Source organism: Phasianus colchicus, chromosome 3 (assembly GCF_987193195.1).
Source record: "Phasianus colchicus chromosome 3, bPhaCol1.hap1.1, whole genome shotgun sequence".
NCBI lineage: Eukaryota > Metazoa > Chordata > Aves > Galliformes > Phasianidae > Phasianus > Phasianus colchicus.
The window spans coordinates 16,329,441-16,351,747 of record NC_143438.1 but is presented as its reverse complement, the minus strand read 5'-3'; the positions used below and the strand labels follow the sequence as shown (position 1 = coordinate 16,351,747).

The 22,307-nt window shown below is 36.6% G+C and overlaps 1 protein-coding gene across 1 annotated transcript; it reads left to right on the top strand.

Moving 5' to 3' along the window:
- Positions 1–20,375: 20,375 nt before the first annotated feature.
- MC4R (melanocortin 4 receptor) lies at positions 20,376–21,891 on the top strand. Its single transcript, XM_031589459.2, has one exon. The coding sequence runs from the start codon at positions 20,636–20,638 to the stop codon at positions 21,629–21,631; it is 996 nt and encodes a 331-aa protein (XP_031445319.1). The 5' UTR covers positions 20,376–20,635; the 3' UTR covers positions 21,632–21,891.
- The last annotated feature ends 416 nt before the right edge of the window (positions 21,892–22,307 follow it).

Genomic DNA, 22,307 nt, shown 5'->3' with positions numbered 1-22,307 from the left:
GAGAACATATGCTATTTACTCTGCTTATATAATCCAACTTGTTTATAAACACAAACGTCATTCAAGGCATGCAAACATTGGACCATCTGGCTAAACTAAGTCAGATGGAGAATAACAAACCAGTCTATCTTTAGTCAGGAAACATGAAATACATTATTTTTTGCACACCTCATTTGGCTAATTCTAAGGCAGTAATGATTGAAACTGTCAGAGACAGACCAGAAGTAAAGAAAATAGAACACTGAGCTTTGAGAGGAACACAAATGTCTCTGAAATACTTCAACAGCATAGAAAGGTCCAATGAATATACAATTTCCATAAATGTCATAACCATCTTGTAGCTAGAAAGAGATTTGTTAATCATAGTGGGAATAGGCTTCAATGGATGTTAGCAAAATAAATGGAAATATATTTTTTCTTCCAAAATTAGAGCATAAAATACCTTTTTGATTTTTTTTTTTAACAGGGAAATAGAGGAGAAAGAGAAAAGACTAACAAAAATTACCCTAGTAACTGATATTTCTTTAATTGACCTTAAAATTGGTTCAATTTTTAAAGTAATTGTACAGTCAATCAGAAAACATAAGCCACTGGAATTATTGTCCACCTGAACATAATGAAACACTTTGTTTCTACTGTGAGAGCGACCAAGAACTTTGAGAGGATGCAGAAGGTTATGGAGTCTCCCTCTTTGGAGATATTCAAAACCCTATCTGGACACGGTCCTGGGCAGCTGCTCAGGGTGGCCATGCAGGAGGTTGGGCAAAATGGCCTCCAGAGGTTTTTACCAAACTCAACCACTTTGTGATTCCATGATTATTGAAAGAAAATTCACATTTTCCAAGATTCATTTTTCTGTGAGTGACTACTAAGGAAGTAGTCTCATTAAAATAGCACTTTTTTTTTTTTTTTTTTTTTTTTTTTTTCCCCCCCAGGTTTATTCCATTACGTTTATGGAGTTGTAGGGTTTTTGTTTGTTTGTTTGTTTGAGAATCTATCAGACATTCAAAGATATCTAATCTGTTTTAAGCCTATGAAGAGGTGAGAGAGATTTATATCTGTTAGTCATAATGGTCTGAAGGGTAAATGGCCCAATTTTTAAAACATGGAGTAATGATGGAAACACAGTAAGCTGAATGCTTAGTAACAGCATACAAAGTGCTGTACAAATGAGTACTGGAATACTTTTAGGAGAAATTATGTGACTCAATTAACTGGTTATTTTGAAAAGGATAGGATAGAATATATTACAAGGCAATATAATATAGTAAATACAATATAATAACATAGGCTGTTCTGAAAGTAATGCCTTCTATTTTATTATGTTGGTCCACAATGTCAGAAATGGATGTTGGTGGTATGGTAGTAGAGAACCTTCTCACAAATATTCCATTACATTTTGTTGCTGCATGACAGATGGCAGCAGAAAGGCAGTATGACAGAATGGCATCTGACTCAGAAGTGCATTTGAAGCAAAGGGGTGGAATTGAATTTCTCTTTGTGGAAAAAATGGCACCCACTCACATTCATTGATGCTTGCTGAACACTGATGGAGATCAAGTAGTTGATGTGAATACAGCGAGGCAGTAAGTGGTGCGTTTCAGTAGTGGTGACAGTGACAGTGGATGACTGCCACTGGTACAGATTTTTACAAGTGCAGCATGCAGGCTCTTGTTCATTGCTGGCAAAAATGCATAACTAACGGTAGTGATTACAATATTGAAAGGTAGAGTTTTGTAGCTGAGAATTTTCTCTATCAAATAGTGTTATTGTGCTCTTTGTATCTATTGTAGTATCCGTGGAAATAAATAGGAGACATTACTATTAGAGTGACCTATAAAATGTAATATAATGTTATATAATATAAACCTGAGCACTCTTTTAATCTTCATTTCATAGGAATCAAGTGCTATCAGTCAAACAACATAAAAAACGTTATGGATACTCATTCTACGTTACCTTTATTTTAAAAACTCCAAGGAAATCAAAGGAGAAGCAATGTACATGTAACTGAATTTTCAATGTGCTTTCAGCAAAGGTTCTCCTAATAATGTATGAGACACCCCAAATACGTTTAATTAACCATGAAAATTACTTTCTGAGGTTGTCTTGAGCAAAAAGCAATGAATGTATATATTGAAATGAATGAAAGGTTCCCATTCCTCCTGAAATCTCTGAACCTTTTAGGTTTCCTATCAGGATTAATTATTCTCCCTCTGCAGTGAAGCTTCTGTCACTGCCATGTAATTGTACACACCAGATTTAGAAAGGTTGCTAAACCAAGAGTTAATAAATGACTAGGGAAGAATTATTTGACAAAAGCATTTATGGATTTTCTAATGCATGATTGCCTAGGGAAGAATGTTCCACTTAATTTCAAGCTGCTCACCTAAGCCCATTTATGCTTAGCCATTAAAGGAAGGTATTTTTCATCAGTGACAAAAAGAAAACATGTCCGTCTAGATGACGTCTAAAGGTAAAGATAAAACTGTAGTGAAGATACATTATCTAGTCAGTATCCACCTTGATTACATTTTGTATTTATATCATTCTATAGTATCCAGGGAAAAAAACACAGAATGCAGTAATCAAGTAACACACATTCTTTGACTGATTCCAAACAGTGTTCCTGAATAACTTTAAGCCTGACTTTTGTGCTTTTATTTAGTGTATCAAGGTCATTCTTGCATGCTATTTTTGTAGTCTAGATATCTGAAGTATAGTGGTTTTGCTTATAGTACTTGGGTCTTGCTGATATATTCAGCTTATTTGAAGCCACAGTTAAACCTGACATAGTTTAGGGGATGTTGCCCCGCATTGTTTTTTTTTTTTTTACATTATTTATGTACTGAAATTTCTGTGAAAACATGTCCAAAGTGATTCTGTAAAACATGGTCAAATACAAAACAAATTCCTAAATGATGAACCCATTTTTTGAAGCCACTTACTTAAAAGCATCAAAAAGGGTAAATTGTCTCACTTCTGCAAAATGGATAAGTTCTTCCTTGTGAAGCACTTCCTGAAATGAATTGCTTATGAAAATTGGAGTAACGACAGGATCCACCTGTAAAGAGGCTGAAAATTCTAAGAATGATGGAATACGTCAAAAGTTAGATGGCTGCTTCTCTTTCAATGGTCCAGTTATTTCAAAAGTGCTCACATGTCTTTATGGCTCCTTCTGTTAGTCCTGTGGTGCTAGAAATAGCTTTGGGGAATAACTACTGAACCCTTTGGGGGTGTTCACAGAATTTAATGGCACAAATACCACAAAGTTAATTCTTAAGCTTTCAGTTACAGTTCTTGAGGCCAGAATAATCTTGATGCTGATGCTCCAGTCTGACCTCTTGGATGTCTTTTGACAGATACTTTATTTAAAAAAAAAAAAAAAAAAGAAAGAAAGAAAAAAAAAAGATTCCATGAGGAAAATACTTTTATTAATGAAAAAAAATCCATTTTTTCAAGAGATATTCAGAATTACTGATATGACTCAGTGGTAGATAGTTTCCCATAGCATTCTGTCACAATATAATAGGTGATTATCAAGATTTTATAGCTAAAATTTGAGCTTTCTCAACATCAACATTTAGATGGCAGACCGCTTGTCAGACATCCTCCAAGTTTGGTAGAGTGATTTACGTGCTTTCTGCACTCTTACCTAAATCCTCAGTAGTTATGTTCCATGATTCTGTGACCTTTTCACCTTCCTCACTTATAAACATGACATTGTGAATATGTTTTCAGTGTCTCTCTCTTTGAAGTAAGTGTTGTTTTTTTTATTGTTGTTTGTTTGTTTTTTTTACACAGAGAATAATTCTTTTAACAGTTTACTGATATGTCTCTATCTTTTTGGTTTCTATTTTTTATTCACCCCATCCACTGTAAATGGATGCAGCATTCAGGAAGCTGGCTCGTTACCCAAAGCATGGATGCAGTACCCAGGCCTAAGCTGCTCAGAGAGAAGCTGTGAGTTCTGCTGCAGTGAGAGAAGACAACTCTCAGTGATGCCAGTGGGGTTTCTCTGGTAAGTACAAAGAGGAATTCTAAGCATTTTAATTAGTGTTGCTATAAGGCTAATGTAATGTCCCTAAAGAGCAAACTTGAATTTTAGCTGTTGAAAAGATATGTCAGGTTGAAAAGTATTGGAGATATGTAGTTCCAATCTCTCCCAGGAGCTGCAGTGCTGACAGATGCTATGAGGACACACATAATGGTTTTCTTACTATACTTAAATTAGGAAAAGACTAGAAAACAACAAAAAGACTACTTAAATGCAATACTTGAGCTTTATGAGAAATATGAAGGCATTTTATGAACAATACATTAAATTATTACAGCTAGGCAAACAGATGGGAATTACAAGCTAGACACACTCACAGCAAGGAACTAGAGCTACCTTTGAAACTGCCTCCTCAAAATCTTCTACATCTTAACATTGAAGATACCTCAGTTTTTAGCCTAAAAACATATCACACAGCTCATAAATGTCATTGCTACTCCTGAGAACTACATATTCCATTGAGAAGGTTTAAAAGATTGATAATATGCAAAACTCAGCTCAGCTTTTCCCGAGTTTTCTTTCTTTTTGTCCGGACCTTAAAGGCAAGCATATCTCTTTGATAGCAGAGTAATTCCAATTACGTAGATGAAGCTTGTCTAATTTATAAAAGCTGAGCATCTGTTACAGTGTGTCAAACAGGTGACCACATTGAACTGACCAAACCTGCATCAGGAGGCTTTATTGCATAAGGATTAGTGAGTGTTAAGACGGAGAGATGATAGAGAATGCACAAGGTGTTGGCCTCAGACTCTGCAGCCTGGAGAGATAACTTCTCACGTTCACAAAATGATCTGCTTGATACCAAACTGAAATACTCAGATAAACAGTAGTTAAAATGTTTATCCAGCATTCAGCCTTTATTATAGTTTGTTTTTTTTTTCCTTTCTCTATAACAACCTAGGAAATTTCCTTAATACAGTGGAGTAAGTTTCATTCACACCTTGAACTTGCCACTTAATAATTCCATCCGCAGCTGCTTCCTGAGATCATAATAAATTTGCTCTTTAGGAGCTTGAATTTCATAGGCTTTTAAGATTATGTTTCTGTTCAACTCCCTGAATTCTGACTGTAGAAGGAAGAATTGGGCCCAGAGGGGCAAGACGTACAATTTTTGTTGCAAGAGTGCACCTTCTGAATATGTATGTATTAATACCTGCCAGTAATTATCTTTATGAATTTCTCTCTGTGCACAGTGGTAATACGTAATATTAATTTTTCCTCTGTAAGGTTCTTATAAATTAATATCATTTACACTGAATGACTCAACTGTTTTGACAGTATTTTAATTAGGAACAGAAACAATCCAAAAGACTTTACTGAGTTGTTGAAGTGAACAGTAGTTGAACTCTGGAGGAGCTACACTTCTGTGAGCCTTTTGCCTGTGCTGATCCACTGCATTGCACTCCTAACATCAAATTCTGAAACAGAATGTGAAGCAAAAAAAAAAAAAAAAAAAAACCAAACCAAGATACAGTTATTTATCAGTTGTATGCTCTTATCTCTTCTCTAGTATGTGTGTCCTCTTTCAAGGCCCTGCATAATTATGCTTATATTCCAGTGGCTTAAGTCCCACATGCATTCCCCATATCTGGTGTTGTCTGTTTCCAAGGGGCTGACAAATTCTCTCTCAGCTGTACAGGTTGCAAGCACCAGTGGCTCTGTATGTAATAAAAGTGCTTTGCATTACAAAATAGTATTTATAGTGAAATCTTGAATCCATTTGTTAATGTGTCTGGGTATTTTTGCCTGCAGGAAGGAGTGAATGTGAAGGAGGCAGTTTTCGTTTCTTTCTTAACTCAGAATGTTAAAGTATAAGAATTTTTTGAATTCTGTTAAAGCAACTTCAGAGATCATAAACCTTGACAAATCTTTCATTAACCACAGTAAAAGGAAGAAGGAAATGGTTCTGTAATACTATTCTCCAAAGAGCAGAGAGGAAGTTAATTGCTTCTACTGAGGGAGCGAGCATAGTATTTCTGAAATTGTTTGTTTGCTCTGGTTTACGTCTGTTAAGTACATTGGAAATGCTCTGTGTGAATCAAAGGAACAAACCAGTCTGGCATCAGTTTATGAGTATGCTAAAAATCTGGAAGTATGCTAAAAATTTGGAAGATTTCACAGATATCTAATGCTTTTATTCTGGAAAGGAGTAAGGGTACAGCTTAATCTCAAATTCTTCATGAGTGTTTAGTATTGTAAAATGTTCTCATTAATGAGCGTGGTTCCTTTTGTTACTGTCAGAAAAATTAACACAGTGGAAAGGCAATGAAGGAGTGGAATGGCAAAAGGACAAACAGGAAAGGAATGCTCATCCATCTCCAAGGATCTAGGCTCACGGGGAAAAACTCCACAAGCAAGGGATCTCCAACCAGAGATCCTTCCCCACTGATAGCCTTCACCTGTGCTCCCAGGGTTGAGCTGATCCTTTCCCCAGGGGTTCAATCAGTGGTTCAGTGACTCAACAGTTCCCATACACCTTTGTGAAGGAAATATGGTTCCCTCTTTCTGCTTTTCTCCTAGGCAACATTAAACCCACATAATGTGCTACAAGAAATGAAGGCACACAAGAATTAAACAATCAAAAAGAAATAGTTTTTGTGTTAAGACTGAAAGAGAGGCTATTTTTTGAGTGCAGCATTTGCTCTTCCCGAGCTGAGTGACAAAACTGCTGTTTATTTTGTGAGGAAGAGAATCAGGACCCAAATTATTTTCTTTTTCTGCTGTCCTTACTAATTGTCTCTGCAATAAATATGGACCTGGAAGAGGATGAGGATGTCTCTCCTTCTGTGGTATGTCAGCCAGTGGGAACACAGTCACACAATTCTGTGTTTACTCAGGTGTTCAAAAGTATTAACTTGAGAAACTAGTCCAGAATATCTAAGAGAAAAAAAAAAAAAAAAAAAAAAGGAAGTTCCTCACGCATCCTTATGAAAGTAATTGGAGAGATGAAAGAAGCAACCCATCTATGCCAATGAGCATAAGAAATCTATTACAGAGGGCTATCTAGCTGCAGAAAAATAGAATTCAAGAAAACAAGAAAACCAGAACTCAACATCCCTTCCTCCTTACTTAAAAGCCTTCTTTTTCAGAGCCTATATTTGGAAATTGTAGGCATCTGCTTGTATGATAACATCTAGAACAGTTTCTTGGCTGTCAGGTTATGTTGGGAAGGTTGAATACGATATTCAGAGTGATAGGACACATCCTTCCTTTTGGAGATACAGCAGAGCATGAGAGATGATGTGCTATGGTTTGGAGGAACAGCCTTGCAGGAAGCATAATTTTTCTTTTTCTAGCATACCACTGTGCTGTCCTCAGTTTATTTTATCACTTTTTCTCTTTTGCTTTTACTGAAACATCCTGTGGGGAAATACAGCTAGGATGCAGCCAGCTGGCACTTAACTTTCAAGCAATGCTTAACCACAGCATAAACAGAGAAGAAGCAAGAAGAACTATAGCAGGGGGCCCATCATCCAGTGGAGTTCCAACTGTGCCTTATTCTCACTCTGTAACATTATTTGTGCAGTTCTGTCTAGCACAACTCATTGACCAATTAGCAGCAGTACACATGAGCTGGAAGAGGCAGCCCAGAGAAGTTGTGGATGCCCGTTTGCAGGAGGTTGGATGGAGCCTTGGGCAGTTTGATCTAGTGGGTGGCAACCTTGCCCATAGCAGGAGTGTTGAAACTAAATGATCTCTGCGGTCTCTTTCAACTCAAATCATTCTATGTTTCTATGAATATGTACCTGGAAAGAACCTCTTCAAAGAAAAATTGATCCCTATTTTATCTATACCCACTGACAGATTACTTATTTTTGTCCATGCTCACTCCTGGTGCTAGAACTAGTAGGGAGCTTAATGCCCCTCAGATGGACTTAATCCTCTTTTTAGTTGGATTTTCATCAGACAAGTAGACATTAAGGAATTTTAAATTATAAGGAATATAGGTGGAACCAAGAACATGTTAGTTTAAAACTAGGATGGAGAAAATTTAAGAAAGCCTGGACAAAAACAAAATAAACAAAACAAGAACCAAAAAGGCATTATTTCAATCTGATGAAGAGTTTATTGTGCTAAGAATTCATTTAATTTCTTTAAATAACATACAGAAACTCCCAGGACAGGGTTCTCTCCTGCTGTCATCACACTTGAAAAAAAGAGTGTGACTGGTGTAATGAATTATTATGTTATACAAGAGCTTGTAAGTCCAACTTCAGATCAGAACAAATCTGCATTTTTTTCTTGTAGTTAAAGGAAAACTCCCTGTTACAGGAAGGATCTGGAACCTAACAGAGTTTGCAAAGAAAGACAAACACTTGTACATTTTCAGTGAGATTCAGCCACGCATGTAGCATATATAGCATATATGCAGGGTAAAGTTGCCATAGTGAAATGTGTCTTTTTGTGTGTGATATAAGAACTCCTGTCCTACTGAAGTTACAGAGCTCAATAGCAGGCAAATTAGTGCTACCAGAGACTGTGAAAACAGCTATGGTTTTACAGAAAAATATTTTCAATTGAGACCTCTGGGAACAGGGACACTGGAAAGAGAGATCTGGGAAGATACTCTGAGAATCATTATTTCTTTGTTGGCATGTAGCAATGTATTATGCACAAATGAAATATACAAAAGTCAGGATGATTTTTCTGTTTTGCTGTCTGTCTGAAAGTGTATAGGAAGTGAGTAACCACTTTTGCAAACTACCAAATTTTGCAGCAGCAAAAACAATTGTCCTGATTAATTTTTAATGACTGGCCCTTTCCTATAGCAGTTGTAGATAACTGCTAAGCACTATGCAGAAAATTCACTGTACAAAAATAAAAGGAAGGTGAGCTTTTTATACAAAGCTCTCATATTATTATGAATAGTGTAATAGAGTGTAATAGCACTAACAAAATAAGCTCACAGAGCTGTACATTGATTATGCAATAGCATAAATCCAAATTTCATTAACCTTCCTGACCTATACTTCAGAAGAGATGTAGAATGGTGGGAAAAAGTCAGGAAGACAGCAATGAGAATGACAGGAGGTCTAGCAAATATGAACCACAGGGAAAGGTTGAATGAATTAACTAAAGAAGAAAGGCTAATGTGGAATATGAATTCAGTAGGTAAACATAATACATACTGGGCAATTGCAAGGGATACAAAATAATTGTTTTTCAAGTCAAAAATGGAAAGAAAGCAGTGAGAGTATCAGCACCTCCTGTATTAAATTATCAAATCATACAGAGAACTTTGATTGTTTGTTGTTGTGTATTTAAAGTGGAAAAAAAACTAGGAGTCTGAAGTCAGAAAATATTACATATTTATGCTTTCCTCCTCTCTATTTCTTTAACTATGTTACTTTTCTTGTTTGAAGTTTTTCACCTCAATTTCATATTTTGTGCACCACTTACACAGACTCATAAAACCTTTCCCAGATTGGACAACATGCTCATTGATGGACAAAACAAAAGTGAAAAAGTGAATAGCACTTACATGAATTGTCAGAAAAAACTTTGCACATTTTTCTATATGAATGCCAACTATATAATACTAACTGCCTAAAATAATGGAAAGCTGAATGTTTGTTTCATTGAGATAAAGATCAAAATCACCCTGTTTTTTTCACACTTTGTTTACTTTCATTGTATAAGAGTTTATTCACAGTGGAATAGTTTTGAAATTATTTGGTTGAATAATATCCCAAAGCATATCCTTTACCCAGATGATCTTTAAGATTCCTTCCAACCCAATACATCCTGTGGTATGATTCTATGATTTACAGCACTGCTTATTCTTGAACACTGGTATCTGAATAACTTCTAGTCTTCTCTGTGAAAATAAGAAAACTGTTTTTTTTTCCCCCAGTTTTCAATAAACTATGAACATAGATATCATTCTAGGAACTAAGTTTTGTAATTTATCTCACCTACAATCTATTTCTCTCTGGCACAGATTGCCCTGAACAGTAGGATTACCCATAGCAATAACTTGTTTTCAGATTACTGAAATCAAGATTTTAATAATCAGCAAGCTTTACAATACTTAGAGTTAAATTTTAGAAGCTTCACTGAACCCTAACTTGCAAATCTTTCTGGAAAAATCAAGAAATATTTTTGTAGAGATCTTCTACTATGTGGATTAACTTCCTGGAAGCAATCTAGAATTGTTATTTTCATATTCAGTGTTGCTTTTAAGACAACGTTTCTCAGATGAGTTGGGCAAAGAGAGTTGGGCATTTATACTTTTTTGCTAAAGATGGGTTAAGAGAAGTTGTTTGTTGATAATTGCTTTTAACCCCCTAATGGCAGCTGAAGAAAATGAAATGTTCATATTTGTATTCTTTTCAGGAGCAATTTGAATTAAAGGAGCTATGTTCCTGCTTGGAAAATTCTACTAGCCCATTTCACTGTTATGTGGTACTGATATAAACATCCTGTAGCTTGACATTCAGAATCCTGCGAGGCACAACCTGCTGCATTTTTATGCAATGGCTCGTTAGGATCCAAACAATGACATTGAATACTTGGCTTAAGGTTGTTGATACAGGGGAGGGAATCGTGAGAAGATTACTTGATTCTTAAATCTCTAGTGAGAATTCATGCTGATAAAGCCTGGACAGGTAGAAAGGATTTTAGATTACATACTGCTGAGAGAGATCAAGAGAGCATCTTGTCAGGGGAGAGGGGTAATTGCATAATGCTAGAACAGTTCTAGATATAAGAGCTTATAACTACATTTGGTACATGATGGCAGACAATACTTGATATTCAGAGAAAGGGTCAAAGAAACCTTGAATTTTCTGGTCATGGATTAATTTTCCCCTGAGCAGTTAAAAATGTCAAAATGTCTTGGTTTTGATTGCAATTGCTTGCACCAGCTCAAGAAGATCTGAGACCATTTGTACAACTGCACCTTCACAGTGAATACTGAGTGCAAGGAAATGTTTTCTGCTTGAAAACTGCACGTGAACTTGTTAAGTCAGACTTCGTAAGATTATTTTTAATTATCACTAAGGAATCAACTTCTACTGGAAGCTTTTGTGAAATGCAACCTCGGTCAATATTTTATACACCATACTTCAATCATAGACTCTGTGCTAACAGCTTCTTTCAGTTTAAATTGAACACCTTTGTTATTTTTTTAGGAGATTTATCCAATGGGAAGAATCTTTTTTAAAGCAACTCAGCTTAGAGTAAACAGAAAGAATACCTCAAGTCTACTGCATGTTCATAAGCATGATCTCAGACAAAAAGGCAGCAGAGATATTTCTTTCACGTCCTATTAAGGTCATGGCAGGTGCACACAGATAAGGAAACCATAGTACTCAAATGAAGAAGTAAATTGACTGTAAGAGTAAGGTGATAGCCAAATTCTTCTACAGGTCTTTATTGCTGTTGTCAGGGTAATAAGTCCTGTGATCAAGGGACAACACATTGCAGATCTGAGGCACAGAGGTGAATCATCTTACTGTGAAAGCTGGCCATTCCCTGGAAGGACTGCCTACTGTGCTCTCCTCATTTCAACACCTTTCTAGAACAAGACACAGTCTGACAGTAATGTCAATGCTTGGCTATTTGAACATCTTTCTGCTCTGAGGCATTTTACAATTTTTTTCCCCTTATATTCTATATTCAACCCTGTGATTGGCATATATGTTTGCCTGTGAAGGCAGTTATCTGAGAAACTCCTTAATCCTGTTCAAAACAAAACAAACAAACAAAAAAAAAAACCACGTTGATTTTGTTCATTTTCATGCCAGGAATGAATTTTGATCATTTTCTCAGTCTTCTTCCTGAGCTGTAGCCAGTTGTGCTGTCCGTCTTTGAAAGTCACATACTTGAAAAAAGAAGAGAACATTCAGCTTGTAGATAAACACCCAGTGAAAAACTTGAGGATCCTCTGTCACTGTATATTCAGCTCATTGTTTTAGTACAATAAAATGCTTATTGTTTTGCTTCAGGTTGCATTTCTGGAAGCATGATTTTTACGTGCAGTTTCCTTTGTTAAAAGAATATATGTAACGTTACACACTCAAACACAAACATTTAAGAAATACCAACATGCAGGTACATTATATTCTTTTTTCACTACTTTTCCTGATTAGTTCAAAGGAATACAGTGAGTATTTATAATTTTTGGGTGGCATTTTTGGCTGAACTAAATCTTCAGAGCAGAAAAAAGAATTGCAGTTTGCCTAAAATGCTCCGTACTTTCTCTCTCTTTGTTATTCTATATGTTCTATCTCAAAGAAAAGGCAGTTGTCAAAGGCAGAGATCGAGTAATTAATGTATAATTAAGACAGACTTCTAGTGATAGACTTGTAATGAACTAGTAAGAATTTTGCCATCAATTTCAAGGAAGTTGAGGAATGACTTAATACTTATACATTTACAATGTGTTTGTCTTATATGAAATGAGATTTAGCAATATGTTGAACAGAATACACTGTTCTGAATTAAGAGGAATAGTGAGAACTACACCATATTAAGTATTTTGTGATACTAGGCCCTGTATGCATTTGTGGTTTAGGTGGAGATTGAAGATGTCAGTTAAGGATTACCCTCCTGAGTGAAAAAAAGTCTACAGAGATGCCAGTTGTCCTGTGAACAAGGGATAGACTGTATTTTTCAGTGACTAGGACAATAGGGTCTCATGCTTGTTTGATCCCTTCACATTACTATCAAATACCTGTCATTAATTTTAGTGATTCAAAGTGACAACCCACTAGTTCTGCAGGCAGTTACTCTCCAGATAAAAATACACTGTTTGGAAATCACATGCCCTTAAACAAAATTGCCTTTCATATCATTGACTTTCTAAAAAGATTAGAAAAGTTTCAACTTGCTACTTCCATTGGTTCTTTGCCACTATGTATGGAAAATAGTCACTGAGGAGGTAGGGAAAATGCACAGAGAACAATATCTTTTCTCAAATGTTTGCACAATGAGAAAAGGATTTCTGCTTGTGAGCTGAACTAAAACACTGTTGGCATTAAATTGCTTGCTTACTTAATAGAAAATATTAAATATTCTGATATGACAAGCACTGGGAGCATATCTTCATATTTGACAGTTAAAACCAATCGGTAACATTTCATCCTTGTTTTCTCTTTTTTGTTCCTTAAATTAATCAGAATGTAATTGTATGGTTTCCATGTGTCTAGCACAGAAAACTAGTCCTTTTTGGCTTAGAGTGATTTGAATCTCTTTCATGAAGAAAATAACTAGTGTGAATTTTAATAATCTTACTAACTGACCTTTTTGTACAGACATTATGCTAGTTGAGGTGGAAAAGAAGCTGATGGCCCTCATAAGTAGCTTGCTATGCTTCATTTAAGGTGCTTTTTTATACTGTTACCTGCATAGGAAGATGCATGTGGGAGGTTTTTATAAATAAAAGATATACAGGACATGGCAGTGCTTGCTTTTGCTAATACATGAGAGCCACACACAGATGACTGCACCTGGAAAACAGCATTCGCTACCTTGGTCATTCCTGTTTAACTCTCAGAGTTCTTAATTAACCTTCTAAGCTCTCTACTAACCATTCAGCTTCAGTATTTTTTTTTTTCTTTTCAGTACAGTTCAGACAGATGAAATATTACTAATATTTTAAGAATTTTGGGTCTAACCTGGAGCCTCTGGCTATTTCTTTGATTATTTCTCGAAGAAGATGCAATTTATCTAGATAAAGGATTCTGCCTCTGAGACCTTATAAACCTTTTATTTATTTTAAAGATTAAGACCTTCGGTAATCAACCTATTTTGTGGACAAAAAAGAATTTTCTAGCCTGGACTGATTTCTCAGCCATCCTTTTCTGCACCAGACCATAATAAGGTAATTCACATGTTACTTTTCTACCACTGATACCTCCTCTGTCTCCTGTTCCTTTTCTAGTAGTTTTAGAATATGGAGTTTTGAACCCCACAAAGACAAAATCTACAGCATTTAATTTACTTCACTGTTCTCACATAGCCATTTATCCTTTTCAAGCAAGTCTGCTCTGACAGAAAATTACCAAATTATCACCCTTTGTCACAGGCAGCCATAAAATCTATCCCAGTAGTAGTGAGAAAAAGGATTCAGAGTGCATGCTTTCTCATGAAGGGAAGGGAAGAGAAAGGGAAAGGGAAAGGGAAGATTTAATAAAACTGAACCTTATCAAAGACTAGTTCAGAATAATGACCTATCCCAGATCATTTTTGCTATTCAGAAAAATAATTGGTTAATTCTCCTGAATTTCAAAGAATCTTTTTTCTGTGTGGGCGATGGAAATGAAAAAAAATTCTACTTTCCAGTGGTTAAGATTCAGTATCAATATAGTCTTCTAATTTGCACTTCTCTGAATATCAAGGATCTTTGAAAGAGTGCCAGCAATTGCAGCAGTTGTGGAAAGATGAAACAGAGTGTTCTTATCACCATATTTTGATGACTGATACAAAGGAATTGACAAGAAACCAAATCAGTGCAGATACACTATAGCTCTTTAAGAGGTTAAACATTTTGTTAGGTATTCTAAAATACTTTTCCTCTTCTTGTCCAGTTCTTAGACAAAACTGTGACAAATACATGTCAGTGAAGATGTGCTTACCTCAAGACAGCATTAGGCTTGCCCTTGTATCTATTGTTCTCTACTGTCACAACTGCTGCCTAATTCACTCTCTGTCATGTGGCTTGGGGTGTCTACTTTGTACCTTACAGCAGATTATAACTCTAATAATTCTAATTGTTTTTTCTTTTTAAATTAATTCCTATGGAGGAAAACAATTTACACGTGCTCCCTGCTATACTGGCAGACTGTCCAGAGATTGTCCAGTACCTCTGCTAAAAAAAAACTGTGTTCCTTGAGGATATATCAAAATGGTGGGAGGCCATGAAAGTCCACTATGCAGCTACTCATTTGGAGACTAACTCTGTTAGCAAATCTAAAGCAACTTTTGGTTTTCTTGAGGACTAGCTCTTCTGTGCACGGAATTATATGGAAAAGAATGAGGGAATGCAGAATATGACTACATGATGAGGAACTGAGACAGGAGTAAGCATTTTATATGTACGTATTCAGAACATTCAGGAAGAGTTAAAATAATCTGTTTTTCAATAACAGCATATATATAACACCGCCCTCTCCTCCATAAATTAGGCATCTTAACAATGGGTACTAGCATTTTGCTCTCTTTGCAAAGGTACAAAAGAAATTATGTCATGGTAACAGCTGTAGCCTAGTAATTGTGAGCTTGTTGTATGCACAAGATGTATAATCACAATGATATAAATAGAACAATATAAGGAATTTGGTTTACAAGACTGACATTTTTATGACCATAGAGATTAAATGCAAACCAGATGGATGAAAACATAGGTCCCATAAGTATAAACCACTGGAAATGTGAATTTATAGTACAGAATTACTGAAAAGTAGTTCTTCTGCATCAAGTTGCTCACAGACTCTGTAGAATTAATGTTCTCTTTGATCAGACTTTTCCAGACCTAACTGCATGTTATTTTCTCTGCCCCAGTCCTCAACACCAAAGGGTTTTAGTCCCCCAAATGCAGCAAGCAGAAGCCTTATAGGACACACTCCATCCTGTAGTTCTGAATGATACACACACTGGAGTCAGGGCCCTGACCACAGCTGCTTGTATCTTCCTAAATTCTATCAATAAATAATGCTGATTTATAGAGGTTCTAATCAACTGACTGTTAATCTTTTTACACTTATCTCACCAATCACTTTCTGGTATGAATTTAAGAAGCAGCTTGTTCATTGGAATATAACAGCACTGCCACCCTCTGAAGAAAATGGGCCTAAATAAAGAACTTAAGCTATTAGTACCTTTGCATATCACATTAATCGTAGGTTATAACCCCACTCTGAGGACTTCTGAAAGGCTGAACTAACCTAGTGTCATCCAAAACAGAAGGTTTTGTTTTGTGGGCTTTCTTTTTTCTTTTTTGCCACTATGCAACCTTCAGCTATCACTAAATGATGTTCTGTAATTTTTTTCTGTCTTGGTTCTCTGCTTCTCATTTGACTATAATGAGACATAGCATTTTCCAAGCTTTCATGGCTAGACAGCTGAACTGACTAAATAGTTTTTCTGATAGCATAAAATGCTACTGCACCTCTCACACTGAAAAACACTGAATATCATTACAGAAGAAAATTGAACGCGATAAACTAAAAAAGCGAAGATAATTCTTAAATTCATAATATAAAATTATATAATGATCTGAACTGGGAGAAGCAATGGCAGTGCTGAAAGCTGCTCTGTTTAGGATGATATAGGCAGTGAAGAAGAGCATGTAATTGTTATGAATATTTCCTTTGTTGTGTTTGTACAAAAGACCATGGGAAAAAAAAAGAGAAAGGAAAAGGCCAGATTAACAGCTTATTTTTTTGGCATAAAACAAAATGAGGAAATGACAATTTCAGGATTATTTGCTGAACTGGATGAAGAGCAATGTTTAATTTATACTTAATCCTGCATGCTGGTCTACGGAGAGTTATTTGGAGACAGATACCAACACTAAGCAGATTCTAGAGTTATTTATACAAAGTGCTTCTGATGAGTATGAGCAGACATTTGAATGTAAAAGGAAATAAGAGAAAATTGATTATTTGGGAGAGAACGGTTGGGAGGGAAAAAACTTGGTCAAAGATAGCGACTACTGCATTGACTATATATAAACGATCTCCATGATCACAACAGTAATTGCCTAAAGCTGAAATGAGATCAGATTTAAATATTTAAGCACTCAAAGCCCCAGAACTCATAGAATTTTAATGGGAAAATTTCCACTCACACATTCACAGCATATTCAAGTAGGAAACATTTTATTTGCAAGCAGAATATACATTTCAGTGCTTTTTGGTGGCCAGATTGGCTAAATCGTTTGAATTTGTACAAACACAAAGAATAATAACTTATTTATTATAGTACTTTTTTTTTTTTTTTTTTCTGGATAGTAACATTGCACACAAACTTCTCAAGTTCTATGCTGCAGAACTAGTGACCTACCATGAGAATTTTCTTTGCTGTGTGCAACAGGCATCACCTTTACTACATCCAAAACCAGTATTAGTTCTCTGCATTTCTTGTGTTCTAGGATAGCATCTGAAGCTTGTGGTAGCATTTTCTGTATTGATACGTTTTCACACTTGTGTCAGACTCAATGGAAAATAACACTGTTTTGATAATCTACTTGCTTGGATCTTCCTTCTAATGAGTTCCTTACAATTTCTCCTCTGTTTCTATGGACAGACATTGAAATAGTAAATCTCACCTCTGCGCTTGAGCAACATGGACATGGGATTTGAATATTCACAGGCCTTAAGCAGGAATGTGACTGTGCTAAATAACTCTACCTTTCTTTTTCTTCTCCAGGCCAATGCAGCCTGACTCTGACTCATCTTGTCTTCCTGTATCTTCATTGGTATTTTATATACTTGATGGCTTCAGTGAAAGCTTTCTTCTGACTTTCAAAAGCAACTGTTATACAATCACTTGACATTTCAAAATGTTGTGAAGAGGAGATGATGGAAACCCTATCTGGAGGGTGGATGTTGGAGGATAGCTGGAAATGGAACATAGGACAAGGGTAAACTGTGTAGGAAGAATTATTAAAATTGACATTTTGTAAAACTAATTAAAACAATATCTTTTATCGTATAATTCCTCATTATATTGAAAGGGGAGGCTAGTATCAAATCTTCATTGAAGTTTCTTCTAAGCACTGGAGCTTGTGTTAATACATCACCATAATTAATTTATCAATTTTCTTCAGACACTGCAGTTTTCTTGTGGTACTGAAAATCTCTTCACTTACAATACATGCAAGAAATATTAGCTGAACTTTGTTTTTTTTAAATTTAAGAAACAGTTTTAGTATATTACCCCTGTTATCCATCATTTAAAAAATCTTACATATTAGTACACTTTCAGGCATGACAAAATTCCTTTGTGCTATTTTAGAATTGTATGGTTTCAGTTTTGTTAAGTGGGAGCCAGAAGCAGATATCCATCTTCTACCGTAGAAATATTTAGACATGCATACATCTTTTCCCATCTAAAGAAGTACTCATATGACACATTTTACCTTCTAGCCAAAGAAAGCTAATGATTTATCTTTACATTTACTCTCTGGCTATAGCTAGAGATGAAAACAGAGATAATGTGCAGAGAAGGAGAAAAGCCAGATGAAGGAAACAGAACAGTGACTCCTGTAGGCAGCTTCTCTCCTCTCTTGCCAGCCTCTACTGCTCTGGGTCCACCAAAGTAAGCCAAGGGTAGAAGTCCTTGTGCTGTGTGCCATGCAAGGAGCAGTGGATACTGAACAACTGCTTTCCTGATGTGCCTTGCAGTTGACACACTTCTGGCTGCAGGCGCAGAAAAATACATTGTCTGGAAAGATGCTGCTCTCACACATCAGTCTTCCTATAAATTGTTATCTCTGTTCTCCCAGTGTAGCTATGCCTTTAAGGGTTAGGTATACAATTCCTATCTGTAGCAGGAGTTACAGCTACCGGCCCAGGAATCAGTAGCTAGGTAATGCATCTTTTTGAGTGCTGGTTGCAAAGATGTTGCTGGTGAATGATGTTTCCAAACTATAAAGATGAGGTTTCCTCTGCCTCAAGTTATTTTGTTTGTCTTGAGTGTTTATGTTTCAGCTCTGTGAAGTAATCTATCTGGGAGAAGGCCCACAAACAATTGGTTGATTGGTTGAGGCTTTTCTTCTGATACAAATCTTCATAACCATTGAATCAAATCCAAATATGAAAGTAAAACTGTGCTTCATCCTGATGCTGGGATGTTGAGTACAGATAGCTGTGCTTCCACAAGCATACTGTGTTCCTGTGTCTCTTTAGCTTTCATATGGAAAATGGCTAATGCAAGGAAGATGAAAAATATTTTGAGGAAAACAGACTCCTGCACCAGATACAGATGTTTCCATAGCCTTTCTCTTAGGCTACTGGAAATAATCATTCAAACCACATCACTGCAAAAATTACACTTAGGTGTAACAACTGACTCTCGCATAGCTTTTGTAACTTAAAAATCCACCTATACTTTAGGTTTCTTTTCATATATTTGATTTTTAGTCTTTAATTGCACTTCATGAAACACTAAAACTACTTTCATCTCTGTTCCTTTGTATTTATTTGACATTCTATTCCTTCTTCTCAAGGGCTTTCCTTATCAGGTTGCACTCAAGCTGATTTTCAGCTCATGTCAGGTAAACTCAGGGACAGATATTTGGATGGATTTTACTAGATTTATTCATGGCTTGTTGTCATTATTTGTGTCTGAGCCACATTTCCCACAAGCTACAACATTGTCTCCTGTTGCTCTCCTTCATCTGTTCTAAGTACTGCCCTTTTTTTTTTTCTTTTCTTTTTTTTTTTTTTTTTTTCCTGTGCAGCATCCTACTTCCTGATGGTGACAAGGCTTCAGGATTCAACTCTATTATCTTTTCCCTCATGGAAATAAGATGACGAAGAAGAGTATTATCTGGGACAAAATTATTTTCTTTAGGAAAATTTATTAAGCTAATTATGTCTTTGGCCTCCTTCCCCTATTTCTGGTCATTGGATGGTCTCCATTCCTTGAAAATTACAACCAGCTTAGCCAGTATTATAATGCAGCCTTACAACACTGTGTCTTGCAAGTGGACAACTGAGGCACAGAAAAATTAACAATGTGTGGGAGGTCTGAAAGAAAGAAGCAGTAGGAGATAAATATTTTCTTGCTTCCTAGTCCCTTTTCTATTTTGCCCGATACACAAAGCAGAGCAACTATATGCCACAGAAGAGTCAGATCACAATCTGAAAAATAAAACCCATCAGTTCAGCTCAGGAAATCATGTAAGACTGGTATTACGCTGCTATAACATTGCTAATACAAAATCACTTTTAATATATTATTCTGAAAATTAAAGAAGGAAAACAGATCTCTTGTAGCCCCTCTGCTTGCCTGTTGCTACTGGAAGCTCGTGCAGCATCCAAGTCTGCAGTCCTGTGTGATGTTTCAGAGAGACTCAGAATCAGCAGCCCCTTGACTTTCTGCAGCACCGAGTCCCATTGGCTGGAAGGCAAAGCAGAGGCGGAGAGTGCAGAGTATTTTTCTCCTCCGCACACCATAAAGCAGGCAGTCAGCATGCACTGCCTGACAGCGAGATTGGTGCTTGGAGTTTGAAATTAGTTTCTGTTCAGCAGCAGTCAGCTGAGCATTTTACATTTACCTCTCTCAATTGAAGGGTTAAAAAAAAAAAAAAAAAAAAAAGACCTGCAGCATAATAGTGAACTAAGCAAGAAGTGAACTTACGGGAGAATCTGATGCAAACTTCCATACTGTTGGGACTCAGTGATACAGATCACCAAGATGAAATGTGATGATGATCAGAATCTGCATCTGTGAGAGCACAAACCAGCATCTCTGAGTTTGAAACCTTATTTTACAACAGCAAAGTGCTCTGAACTACTGTCTGCCTCAGTGCTGCCTTATTTTTCTTCCCAAACTGAAAGGAGGATTTCAGAGGAATGCAAAAAGGACAGCTTTAAAAGCAGGAAGCTGAGAGGGTTTCTCCATAAGATGAATTTCACCCAGCATCGTGGGACACTCCAGCCTCTCCATTTCTGGAACCACAGCAATGGACTGCACAGGGGTGCCAGCGAGCCCAGTGCAAAGGGCCACTCCTCAGGAGGCTGCTATGAACAACTCTTTGTATCCCCTGAAGTGTTTGTGACTCTGGGCATCATCAGCTTGCTGGAGAACGTCTTGGTCATTGTGGCAATAGCCAAGAACAAGAACCTCCATTCACCCATGTACTTCTTCATCTGTAGCTTGGCAGTGGCTGACATGCTAGTGAGTGTATCTAATGGATCAGAAACTATTGTCATCACGCTGCTAAACAATACAGATACAGATGCACAGAGCTTTACCATAAACATTGACAATGTCATTGACTCAGTGATTTGCAGTTCCCTGCTTGCATCAATTTGCAGTCTCCTCTCAATAGCAGTGGACAGGTATTTTACTATCTTTTATGCCCTCCAGTACCATAATATCATGACGGTCAAGCGCGTAGGGGTCATCATCACATGCATCTGGGCTGCTTGCACTGTCTCAGGCATTTTGTTCATTATTTACTCTGACAGCAGCGTTGTCATCATCTGCCTTATCAGCATGTTCTTCACCATGCTCATTCTCATGGCATCCCTTTACGTTCACATGTTCATGATGGCTCGGATGCATATCAAGAAGATAGCAGTTCTACCCGGGACTGGCCCCATTCGCCAAGGGGCCAACATGAAAGGGGCCATCACTCTCACTATACTGATTGGAGTTTTTGTTGTGTGCTGGGCCCCGTTTTTTCTGCACCTCATTTTCTACATCTCCTGCCCCTACAATCCATACTGTGTGTGCTTCATGTCCCACTTTAACTTCTACCTCATCCTCATCATGTGTAATTCCATCATTGATCCGCTTATCTATGCATTTCGGAGTCAGGAGCTCAGAAAAACATTCAAAGAAATTATATGCTGCTGTAGCTTGAGAGGGCTTTGTGATTTGCCTGGCAAGTATTAGACTGAAGTGGATACATTACTGTGTATTCAGCATACAGCACAGTCTTCTGAGCCACTAGAATCTTTTTTCATCAGAACTTAGGTTACATGTTTAAGAGCAAACACTTTTTTCTCTTTCCCTTCCCTCCCATCTTTGTATCCCATTTATGTGTAAGTCATATTTCCGTGTAGTGTTTGTGATGTCTACAGTTTGTAATTTATTTGGCTAGGAAGAGAAAAAAAAGTAGTACTTCATAGCAGTTTGTAAGTGAATAAATAAATGTAATGCTGATTGTGATATACTAACAAATATGAGCAGCTGTATGTTCCAATTGCTGACAAAATAAAAAACTTGCCTGAGTCACAGTGCATATTGGTTGATAATGTTCCTTATTCTGCTCAAGTAATTATAGCTATTTATTATGCTGTGTACAACTTAAAATAGAGCTTATGCTTCTCTATTAGTGAATTAGAGGCTCGCTAGAATTAGGAGGCAAATTTGTCATGAGAATTACTGGAATCAAAGGGTTGTGTTCGTTTATTTTACATGCTTTTCCATGTACTCTAAAAGCAGCAATCCTGTTCTTTGTTACAGCTATTGCCTACAAGAAGAAGATTTTTTCAAATACTTGCTAGCCAGACAATTGAAAGCTTGCTTTATTTTGGTTTTCAATATGATGATTGCTGTGTGTTTGAAA